A 12,478-nucleotide genomic window follows, 5' to 3' on the forward strand; every position below is an offset into this window, starting at 1 on the left:
CAAGGTCAGAGATGGTCAGCTCAGATAGAAAGGTTCCAGGAGCCTGAAGAAAAACCATGAGCTGCAAGGGAAAGATCGTGGACAGCTCAGCCCAAGCCAAAGGAATTCTTCAGAGTAGGGAGGAATCTGAAGCATGTGTATAGATCTGTGTATTTCTCATGTTAACTTAGTAAAGAACAGTTGTGTTTAGAATCCTGTACAGAGTCTGTCTGTTTGCTTTCACTGTCATGTACCCTTAAAGAGAGAACTTGTAAACCAGAAGGTTCATTCTCTGGTGAGATTCTGGGGAATGTGATAGAGCTGCTGGGGAGGCAGCACTAATTTTAGGGCCTAGATAATTGGTCTGCAGGGTCCCCTGCCAAGAGTAGTCCATCTCCCTCTGCTCCACAATGTACAAGCTCTATGCCAGCTGCCTGGCGTCGAGGATCATGGAGTGGTCGGTGAGCGGGGGAGCCATCAGCTCCACCCAGAAAGGCTTCATGTCCTGCGAGGGCTGCTATGAACACAACTTTGTCCTCCAAACCATCATTGAAACGGCCAGAAGGGCGTGGAGGCAGTGCACGGTAGCATGGCTCGACCTGGCTAAGGCCTTTGGGTCCATGCCCCACCACCACATCTTTGCCACACTCCAGGAGTTTGGGATGCCAGAGAACTTCCTCCATGTGATCCGAGAGGTGTACGAGGGATGCAGCACCACCATTTGCTCGGTCGAAGGGGAGACCGCCGAGATCCCGATCCAGAGCGGAGTTAAGCAGGGCTGTCCCCTCAGCCCCATCATCTTTAACCTCGCCATGGAGCCGTTGCTGCAAGCAATCTCCAATGGCGCAGATGGCTTCAACCTCCATGGTGAGAGGATGAGCTTCCTGGCTTACGCGGATGACCTGGTCCTGATCGCGGATGACCCATAGAACCTCCAACATATGCTAGATGCCACCAGTCGAGCTGCCGATTGGATGGGGCTTCGCTTCAATGCAAAGAAGCGTGCATCTCTCCACATCAACGGCAGCAAAAGGGACTCGGTGCAGATGACAGGGTTCCAGATCCAGGGCGAGCCCGTCATTCCCCTGGCAGAGGGGCAGGCGTACCGGCACCTCGGCACGCCGACGGGTTTCCGTGTTCGGCAGACACCCGAGGACACCATCCAGGAGATCTTGCAGGATGCTGCCAAGATCGACGCCTCCCTGCTAGCACCGTGGCAGAAGATAAAAGCCCTGAACACCTTCCTGATCCCCCGCATCTCGTTCGCCCGAAGGGGATCCGCCGTGGCGAAGGTACCCCTCAACAAGGCAGGCAAGATCGTCTGGCAGCTGGTGAAGAAGTGGCTGTTCCTTCCCCAGAGAGCCAGCAACAATCTGGTCTATATCGCCCACAGGCATGGTGGTGCCAATGTCCCCCGCATGAGTGACCTGTGTGACATCGCGGTGATCACCCACACCTTCCTCCTGCTGACGTGTCCCGATGCCATGGTAAGGAACATCGCAGCAAACGCCCTCCATGACGCAACAAAGAAGCGGATCGGCAGAGCCCCCTCCAACCAAGACACCGCCAGCTTCCTGAGCGGTTCCCTGGATGGTGAATTCGGACGGGACGGGCGCAACATCGCTTCATTGTGGTCCTGTGCTCGCAATGCCACGTGTCGCCTGGGGAAGCGCATCAGCTGCTGCTGGGAGTGGTGCGAGGAGTGCCAGGAGCTGGGAGTCCGAGTGCCGCAGATCAGGTCTGAGGACAACACCATCATCACCCCGAGCGCCAGTGGCATGCTGGAGAGGACCCTGAAGGCAGCCATCCACTCGCTGTACATGGAAGCCCTGAAGCGTAAACCGGACCAGGGTAAAGCCTTTGAACTGACTAGCAAGTGGGACGCCAGCAACCACTTCCTCGCCGGGGGTGGCTTCACCCGTTTCGCTGACTGGTGGTTCATCCACCGCACCGGCTCAACTGTGTCCCGCTCAACAGAGCCGTCCGCCACGGGAACCGAGACAAGCATTACAGGAAGTGCGGCTACTCCAACGAGACCCTGCCCCACGTCCTGTGCAGCTGCAAGCCCTACTCCAGACCCTGGCAGCTGTGCCCCAACGCCATCCAGAACCGCTTAGTGAAAGCCATCGCACCACGCCTGGGGGAGGTCGCCGTGAACTGCGCCATCCCTGGTACTGACAGCCAGTTGCGACCTGACGTGGTAGTCACTGACAAGGCCCAGAAAAAGATCATCCTCGTCGACATCACGGTCTCCTTTGAGAACAGGACCCCGGCCTTCTGGGAAGCCCGAGCTCATAAGCTGGAAAAATACGCCCCTCTGGCCGACACCCTGAGAGCGAAGGACTACGAGGTGCAGATGAATGCCCTGATCATCAGAGCCCTGGGCGCTTGGGACCCCTGCAATGAGCGTGTGCTGCGGACCTGTGGGATCGGTTGACGCTACGCACGGCTCATGCAGCACCTCATGGTCTCGGACACCATCCGATGGTCCAGGGACATCTACATCAAACATGTCACCAGCCACTGACAGTACCAGGAGGTGTGAGCTGGTACGACATCGTGCATCAACTATGGGAAAGGGACTGAGAGACTTTTTCCATTGGAACATATGAACTGGAACCATAAACTCACTGAACATTAAATCCCACCAAATGAGGGTAGATCCATCCCCATCATCGTATCCATTCATTATACTCCACACCTGAACATATCCATTATATGGACAACATACCCCCATATCTCAATGTCTGTACTTTGACCGGTTAAACTTTTACCCCCAATCGGGGAGATTGCACATTATGTATCCCTTACGCCACCCGTTCCTAAACCAAATTTCGCACCCCTTGATAATCTGTACCTTATTTCCTGATAACCAGAAACTTTTATGCTTAAACTCTGTACCGTTTTCTTTTTATTTCAACATTATCTTAATAAAATTATTAAATCTGAGACACAGGTCTGGGGGGCCAAAGCTAGGATGATGCCTAAACTCTTACCAGTCCCAGCAAGCTAAGGGCACGTGGGAGTCAACATTTGGTGCCCTTCACAGCAGTCTGATCAGCGTCCAGCAGGGGGAGCTTGACCAGACCTGTCATAACCATAATGTTCTTTAACAGCTGTTTGTCAAAGACTGAGATTTTTTCTTCTTGGTTTCATTTTTAAAGATGAGCAGAAACACTTTCTAGCTGGAACATAAGTGCAGGATTCTGTGTGTGTTTCAGTGGTTAACATCATTAACAACTAAAGCCTTGTAGGGAATTGTATTCACTTTAATGCATTCTGTGCTACTGAAGCTGTTGAGTGTTGTAGGAGCATTATGGAATATTGAACTCTGGCATTGGAAGAAAATAAAAGAATCTCTTGCTCTAGTTTAGTTTATTTTAGAAGTCATGTACAGTAGTTGTAATTCTTGTCATCTTGCATGATCCTTTAGTTTATGTGGAGTTTAAATTAAAACAAAATAGGAAATGCCTTGTGCCCTTTCAAACATTTTGTTTGTTTTCATGTCCCCATATATGTGATCAATATTTCCCTAGAACTTCAAAGCTTTCTTTCGAGATGCTAGGTGTAATCCAGTTTTTCTTTTTAAAGTTTTTTTAAAAATCATTCACTTATTAATTCTGAATTTATTTGTCCTCTTCCACTCAGGAGCAATGTAATTTTGTCAATACGTGCCATAAAAACCTTAGGACTTGCTAAACGAGACAATTTTGTTGAGCTCTTGGTGCTGTATAAAGCTGAAAATGACACTGGTGCTCTAAAGAGTGCAGGATCTAAATTAAAACAGTTTTAGATAATGCATTAGATTATTAGATGCTGTCCTAATCTAATGTTAGTTTGGACAGTAAATGGTCTGTGCAAAACGTACTGGTGGGAAGTGGGAAACCTATCAAAATAATATGAGCATAAGAGCTGCTATACTGGGTCAGACCAAAGGTCCATCTAGCCCAGTATCTTGTCTTCTGACAGTGATGAATGCCAGGTGCTCCAGAAGGAATGAACAGAACAGGGAATCATCAAGTGATCCATCCCTTATCGCCCATTCCCAGCTTCTGGGAAACGGAGGCTAGGGACACCATCCCTGCCCATCCTGGCTAATAGTCATTGATGGACCTATCATCCATGAATTTATCTAGCTCTTTTTTGAACCCTATTAAAGTCTTGGTCTTCACAACATCCTCTGACAAAGAGTTCCAGACTGACTGTGTGTTGTATGAAAAAATATTTTCTTAATCTTACTTTGTTTGGTATTACTTTATAGCAAGCTTATTATTATTATTGTGATTATTGCCACACAGAGTGTTAGGTGGAAATCTTGAACTGTCGTGCCTTCCTAAGTCTGAGGTGTGTGAAGACTCCTCCTTGAGTAGCAGCTGGAGCCTGGAACTGGCAGTGATTGAGAATTCAAATACCAGTAAACCAGAGAATTAGTATCTTTGTTACATCTTCTAGCTTCCTTCACATGCTTTTAAAGGGCAAAGAGAGTTTGCATACAGTAGAACTAGACTGAAAGATGATAGCAAGTAGAGCCAGATAACCAGCTAAGTGGGCTGTATCAGTGGTCTTTATTTGATGTGTATTAGAAATGCATTTCAGTATTTTTTGTTCAAAATTATAACTTTGAAAAATGGTTTAGGAAACACACACATAGAATCTGTTTGATCTCTAGTAACCTATGGGCAGAGAACAAGGCCTATCTTGACAGATTAGTTAAATTCTTCACCTTTCCACAAATAATCGATTACTTTAAAATGGCTAAAAGAACTGATGTTTTCGTGCTCTAAGTTTGTGAGGAATGCAATGCAAGAGCCCTCCAAGCAAATGTCTGTCCTCTAGCTTTCTCTGTTCTGCTCCCAGTAGGTTCTGTACTTTGAAGTGCAGCAGTAATAGTAAGGAAAAGATCTAACAACATTTATCTTTTCAAATATTCATCCCTCTCTTAAAAAAACAAGAAACCCTCAAACCTTTAAAGCTCTCTATGGATATGCTGAATGTGTACTGTGTGATTCCTTTCATTGTTAGCAATTTTGAACAAAGATTCTATAAAATTGCATTCTCAAAGTAAAACTCAGGAAAGAGTTATAAGTGGATTAAAAGATGTAATAACTGATCCTGTAAATAATGAGGCTGACCATTTTCCACAGTATGCGTAATTCTGCAATGAATCACTTGTTAATTTTAATGAGTAACCGTTTGTAGTAGCCAAAAATTCCAGAACACTCAAATGAACATTGGCAGCTTAACAATTAAGGTTATGAAGACTTTGATAATGGGTATGCTGCTTAACTTTTTAAACTCTCAATTCCACACATCATGCAGACTCAAAGATGCACACTATTAAATTTTGTGCATAATATAATTCCATAGGACCTGTAGGTGCCATAAGGTTTTTATGCAAGAGTGGGTTAAAATTGGAAAGGCTATCGATTCTGAAGTCTCCTTACATAGATTTGTTTTAAGTTTTTTCAAACAACAAAACTGAAGTTTGAAATATCTTCCTGGTAGTTTAACTAAATATACTTTAAACATAGAATGTCTTGCAATCTGTCTATAACTAACTGGAAATCCTGAGTTTCTTTATCAAGTTCACTAGAGGAGGTGTACTTTTAAAATGCCTGTCCTCTCTGAGTTAGTTTTAGCACGGTTAATTGATATTTTACAGACAAGCCTGTATTAGTAACTTGGTCTTGTAGCCATTTTAAAATTTTGTTAAAGTACAAATAAATTAATGTTATAAGAATACAAATGTAATAGGATTCTACTGGTGGCATCCTGATCAGGAAAAGGATGTTGAATGCACAATGTGCTGGGAAGTCAGAGGCAGCTAAGTATAATAAAACAATAAGAAAGGGTGATTTCAACTACTTGTATATAAACTGGTCAAATGTCAGCGTGGGAAAAGGTTCAGAGAAGCAATTTCCACACACCTTAAAATGGTTGCTTCTTGGAACAATTATTCTTAACTTAGTTCTAAAGAACTTATGAATTGATTAAAAAAGTAATTATAGCTGAGCAACTAACTCATAAGTGACCATAATATAATTAGCTCAACATCCTTGGGGGAGAAATCATATGAAAAACTGGCACTGTGACATTAAACTTGAAAAAGGAGGTTTTAAAAATAAGAAGAAGCTAGTCAAAAAGACCCTATGTTAAAGGTGAGTGAATTTAAATCCTTTGGCTCAGCATGCAGTTTATTTAAGCACACTGTAATAGTCACACCTCTACACAAAAAGGAATCAGGAAGGGAAAGGCGAAAAAAGGGTTGTTTAATGGCAAGGTTCAAGAGGCTGTTTGAGTGAAGCAGGTAACCTTCAGAAAATGAAATTTCAATTCTAATAAAGGAAATGGAAAGGATCAAACTGTGTCAAGTAAAATATAACATGAAAAGAAAAGGAGTACTTGTGGCACCTTAGAGACTAACCAATTTATTTGAGCATAAGCTTTCGTGAGCTACAGCTCACTTCATCGGATGCATACTGTGGAAACTGCAGAAGACATTATATACACAGAGACCATGAAACAACACCTCCTCCCACCCCACTCTCCTGCTGGTAATAGCCCATCCAAAGTGACCACTCTCCCTACAATGTGCATGATAATCAAGGTGGGCCATTTCCAGCACAAATCCAGGTATTGTTTCATGGTCTCTGTGTATATAATGTCTTCTGCAGTTTCCACAGTATGCATCCGATGAAGTGAGCTGTAGCTCACGAAAGCTTATGCTCAAATAAATTGGTTAGTCTCTAAGGTGCCACAAGTACTCTTTTTCTTTTTGCGAATACAGACTAACATGGCTGTTACTCTGAAATATAACATGAAAGTTAATTGTTGAAGGGGTTTTGAAGAATAAATAGCCAAAGACATAAAATAAATGACAGGAAATATTTTAAGTAGATCAGGAAAGCTGAGAGAGAGTCAGTTGGTTCATTGGTCTACCAGGGCATAAAAAAAGATACAGACATACCAGAGAAGCTGAGTGATCTTCTCTTTATCTGCCTTCAGCACAGGAAGTGATGAAGAGATTCTGCCTTTGGACCTACACTTCTCAGGTAATAAAGTTGAGGTGCTGTTAGAGTTCAAAGTGTCAGAATAGGAATTAGTAGAACAAATTTGATTTAAAATTAAGAGCAAGAAATCACTAGGATTTACTTGATGGTATATGTGCAAGAGTTCTGAAGGAATTTAAGAATAAGGCAGTTGAGCTTCTAGCAAAAATATCCAATCTGTCATTGAAATTGGCTACTCTTCAATAAGACTAGAGTGTGAAATGTTGAACCTGTCTTTGGAAGAAAAAAAATGCTAACACTGATGCTAGGAATTGCAGTCTTGTGAGCTTTACTTCAGATTTAGGATAAAGGTTTAAAAATAGAACTAAAAGCACCTAGGTGAATATGACATGTTGGGGACAAACCTGCAAAGCTTCTGTAACTTACTTGGAATGTCAAAAAGCCTGTGACAAAGTACCTCACAAAATGCTCTTAAAGAAGCAAAGTAGTCAAGGAATGAGAGCTAAAGTGCTGTCCTCTGACTAGAGATTGGCTAAGAGAGACAAAGCGAAGAATAGGAGTAAATAGTCAAATTTTCAACTATGCTAGATTGCTCAGAAGGGGAAAGGTCAGAGGTAAATATGGGGATCATCTATATAAAGTGCATATATACAGAGAGAGAGAGACGAGATGAAACCAGAGGATAGATCCCTGTGGGGATTCACCCATGAAAGCTTATGCTCCAAGACGTCTGTTAGTCTATAAGGTGCCACAGGACTCTTTACCGCTTTTAATAGATAGGAAGATGAGGAGCCCCTAAAGGTGATGCTGAAAAAACAATTAGAAAGACAGAATAATAATCAAGAGAACAGAGATTCATGTAGGTGTAGAACGTAAATGGTGAGTGCTCAGTTGTGTAAAAGACAACAGAAAGATCAAGAATAATTAGAGAGATGCTCTTTGACTTAGCTGGGAGGAGGTAATATTGTTTTATTATGTAGCATACTATCTAGAGGTCTCAGTTAGGGATCAGGGCTCTGCTGTCCCTAGGTGGTGTACAGACATTAAGGCTAGATCTGTGCTGTGGACTTTTACTGGCACTGCTGTATTGGTCAGCGATATGAAGAGTTGTGATCCCTGACTGTCAGAGTTGTGCAACAGAAGTCCCTAGTGTAGATGCAGCTATACCAGCAAAAGTGCAGCTTTGTTGGTATATCTTGTTTCATGTGTGGGGGGTGGTTTTACCACACTGGTAGAAAGTGCAGCTTTGCTGATGTAGCTGTGCCCACCGTAGGAGCACTTCGCCAGTATAGTAGGTCAGTATTCCTTTAATAGTAAAGTTCTCTTAGTGAAGACATGGCCTTAGGCATGAGATTCTAATTGTGAGAGGAAGTAGAATAGTTTAGGCCAGGTCTACGGCACAAAGTTTTGCTGGCATAGCTGCATTGGCTAGGAGCGAGCGTGGGAGAAAAGAAATTACACCGCCTAGCTGACATGGCTATGCCAGTAAAACCTCCAGGGTAGATGTGACTGTGGTGACAGAGTTCTTCTTTGGCTTAGCTAGCAACCTCAGGGAGGTGGTGTTACTGTGCAGGCAGACTAACTTATTTTGCTGGCTTATGCTGCATCTACACTTGGGCTCTGCTGGCATCATTATATTGGCCAAAGCTCTGTAATGTAGACAAGCCCTTAGAAAGGAAGAGAGTGTGCTTAAAGTCAAGAGGTATGGTGTAGTCCCAATGCCTTACTGCTTAGGATAATAAATAACACTGACCTGTAAGTTCTGTAACTGAGTTTAGATTCATGGACATGTACTCAGTGTCAAACATTAAGTATCTCCTGCTCTCCCCACTCTTCTCAAAGCTAGTTCTGGAAAGTCCAAAGAGGAATTTAGGGGTTTCATTTTTTATTTTTATTTTATTTTTTTTTTTGAGAGAGAGAGAGCTCTGGCGAATAAAATATTCTCACCATGCATTCATAATTGTTTGAGTGCTGTTCTAGTTCACTCAGGGCTTGGGAATTGAACAGAAAATGCAATACAGTGGTGCTAAAGTCCCCCCGCGCTGTTCTGCTGGTACTCTGCCTTTGTTAGCTGATGCTGCGGGGTGCAAGTTAAGGCATTCAACTGTTGCAGTCTGTGCTGGCACCATGAGATACAAAATAAATTAAAAAAAAAAAAAAGGCTGGCAAAAACGTGGCGGATGGGAATGTGTACAGATCTAGACCAATTGTACTTAGTGGCCAGGTCAGCTATTTCATAAAATATATTTTTTTTTGTGAGCTCAGAAATGAGGCCCAGTTGACGTGTAGCTTGTAAGGGGAATCTTGAAAGTAAAATTTACCCTGTAGTTGCTCAGAATGCTTAGCTTTTTCTCTTGATTAGTCATGTTAACTTTTAGAATAATATTTAGTTAGCTTCATGTTTTCAGAGCTTTAGGAATATTAGGTATGAGTAGAAGTAATTAAAGGATAGATCATGAATGTCTGGATAATGGACAAAGCATGTCTAGTAGAATGAGTGCAATCTTCTATTCAGTTGCAGATGGAAGTACACTATTTTTGCCACCTGGGCTCTTAATTTTTAATAAGTGCTAAATTCATACCTGACATAAACAGATGCAACTCTGATGTAACCCTGCATCTGCCTTGCAGAGTTAAGGGTTATTACACTGTGCTTAGCTTGCTTTCTGATGTTTCAGGATTCTTAGAACGTATATATCTTTTGCACTGTACCATGTGCTACAATAGCCAAGTGTATTGGGTAAGTTGGAGTGACTGCTCCAACTCTAGATATATTAGCTTATATTGTCTGACCATTTTTATTTGGATACTTCTGAAATGGGTGAACTGCCTGTTCAAGAAAGACCTAACGCGTAGCTTTTGTTATTAGATGTTTAAAGGTAGTGACCCTTTATTTTAAAGGTAAATGAGGTTTTAATTTGTAATGGTTTTAAAATTATAGTACTGCCAGGGCTGGTAGAATTACGATTAAAACCAGATTTCCATTTAAATTTATTTAGGTTTATATCCTATAGCATGGGGTCTAATCTGGTTGGAATTTGGGATTTGTCATTTTATACACTGAAAAGTTTTCTGGCTGGTATCTTGGTTCTAAGTGTTAATCTTCTTAAAACAACTCGTTCTTTCCTTTTCCCCCTAAACACTCAAATTCAAATATTGATCTGTGAATTCTCGATTTTTTTCTCTTTTTTTAAACTAAGGCTAGGGGGTTGAAGTGATGGGATGCAATGGTTATTATTTATGTTTAGACTTCCGTTACTTGAAGTATTTGCAGTCATGTTTAGCAAACTGTAAAGGGGTGACTGCAGGGAAGGGAGAAATGCAGAACAGTAGAGAAGAAACTGTTGCCTGAGTGAATATGTAGTCAGGTTTTCATAAACCACTCAATTTGCCACATAGGCAATTAACATTTTAGTCTTCCTTTCTGTTAAGTTAAAGGGAAGCTGTCAAGACTGGTGCCTAAAATTAGTCTGATAATTTCTGTTTAGGTTTGTAAGGATCAACATTGTTGCGCATGTGTGCACTATTCTTACGTAGTTCATATTCTGACTACACAGTACTGCTTTTTTAAAGGACTTCTTATATGCTATCGATACTCTACTTGCTCAAAATAATCTGATGGGCAGAGTGAAAGGATAACATGATGTACGTGCTTGTCACTTGACATGATGTACGTGCTACTGAGCAACTGGAGGGGAAATCTGCTAATAGTACCACAACTCCTGTAGGACCCATATTGCCTGGTGGGGAGAATGGTCAGAGCAGTAACACACAGCTCCTTGCAGCATCTCTCTTCTGATCTAGGTGCTGTCTTTCCTATAGACGTGTGGGGTTGGAAGCCTTCATCTCCCCCGGTTCCTCTTTGATTCTTGGTGCAGTCACCTTGAGGGGTATTTTCCAGGAAACTTTTTGGTGTGAAATTTGTAGAATTTTCTGTCTTCTGCCCGCTACCAGCTGCAGGGGAGGCTCCAGCCTTGTCTTAAATATATTTCATTATTATATATTTAAAAAATTATTTAGCAGTTTAGAAAGTGGCATATTCTCTTTGACTGGGCTAACATAATGTTAGTGTTATTATGTTGTGATCAAAGAAGAAATAAGTGATTTGAACAAGCCTTTGACAGAATCTCCAGATTAATAGGAAACTAAGTGGTCATGGTTGTGTGTGTATGTATGGGATGTAAACCATTATGCTTTGGGTCACAGCCTACCATTAACTAACAAGAGTAGTAACTGTGCACTACATGTTTTCTTGCACCTTCCTATAAAGTATCTGAGATAGGCTTCTGTCAGAGACAGGATACTGAACTAAATGGGTCACTGGTCTGATCCAGTATGGAAATTCCTCTGGAATCACTTGAGATGATGGCCATCCCCAGTACAAGGCTCAATGTCAGTTGTAATTAAACTTAACGAAAGTAAGAGTGTGTTCATGACGACAAGCGCTCGTTTTTTTACAAACATTTAGATCCACATTTTTTAAGGTATTTAGGTGTTGTGCTCAGTGTGGCAAGGCCTAAATAGACCGCTTTCAAAAATGACTTAGGAGCTCAAGTACCACTGACTTTCAGTGAGACCTAGGCTGCCAAGTCAAGTTAGGCAATGCCTAAATACTTTTTAAAATCTGGACCTTAGACTGAGTTGAACAAAATAATTGTAGTCTTTCTTAATTATATTTTGAGCAAAGGTTAATCTGACATGTCAATTAAGTTAAGAAATTCTAAATTTTTATCTTACAGGTGAAGTCCTGAAAATCTTAAATAAGTTTTACAAGCGGAAAGAAATGCAGAGACTGGGAGGAGAAAATGGGCTGGATGGTAAGAAAAATGGAATTTGTGGCACCAATTATATTTTAAAATGAAGTTATGACCTGGATGTTTTTTCTTGTGTTTTTTCCTTTCTAGTAGAATAACTCACACACATCGTACATCAAACAAATGTGTCCTCTTGGGTTTTGCCTTATTTTTTAGCTGCTTTTAGCAAAACTGTTACAGGCAAACACTATTGTCTGAGCAGCTTGCTTTTCTTTTGTAATCTGAATGTTTGTGTACAAAAGATCTGAATAAGATATATTGTGAAAAATATATTATTTCTAGTTAAGTAACTTGATTTAAATTGACATTTTGCTTGTTCTATTAGGTATTTCAAAGTGAAACTTTGTATGTAACAGTGAAATTTTTTCCCCTCCTTCCACAGCTCGTCTTTTTCACCAAGCATTTATAAGCTTTAGGAAGTACGTTATGGAGTCCAGTTTCCTGAGTGCTGATGTACACATTATTCTAAATGATATATGTTGTGGTGCAGGCAAGTATATAGAACATCTTTTCAAATAAAACTTAGTTCGTTAATAGTTTTACTTCCTACTCTGGCTTGTATAAAGATAAAGAAAACTGAGTCTGAATCTATGAGGTGCTCAATGCCCTTGAAGCCCACTGAAGAGGGAATGGAAGGAGTGGAGGCGTACTTCACTTTGTGGGATCTGGCCCTTT

At 41.7% G+C, this 12,478-nt stretch overlaps 1 protein-coding gene across 1 annotated transcript in view; it reads left to right on the forward strand.

Moving 5' to 3' along the window:
• SUPV3L1 (Suv3 like RNA helicase) overlaps positions 1-12,478 on the forward strand; it is a 35,857-nt gene that overhangs the window by 1,621 nt on the left and 21,758 nt on the right. The window contains exons 2-3 of the mRNA XM_073353510.2: positions 11,729-11,806; positions 12,186-12,293. Coding sequence (XP_073209611.2) covers positions 11,729-11,806; positions 12,186-12,293 — 186 coding nt within the window. The remainder of the gene's footprint in view (positions 1-11,728; positions 11,807-12,185; positions 12,294-12,478) is intronic.

Source organism: Lepidochelys kempii, chromosome 7, assembly GCF_965140285.1.
Source record: "Lepidochelys kempii isolate rLepKem1 chromosome 7, rLepKem1.hap1, whole genome shotgun sequence".
NCBI classification, from domain to species: Eukaryota; Metazoa; Chordata; order Testudines; family Cheloniidae; genus Lepidochelys; species Lepidochelys kempii.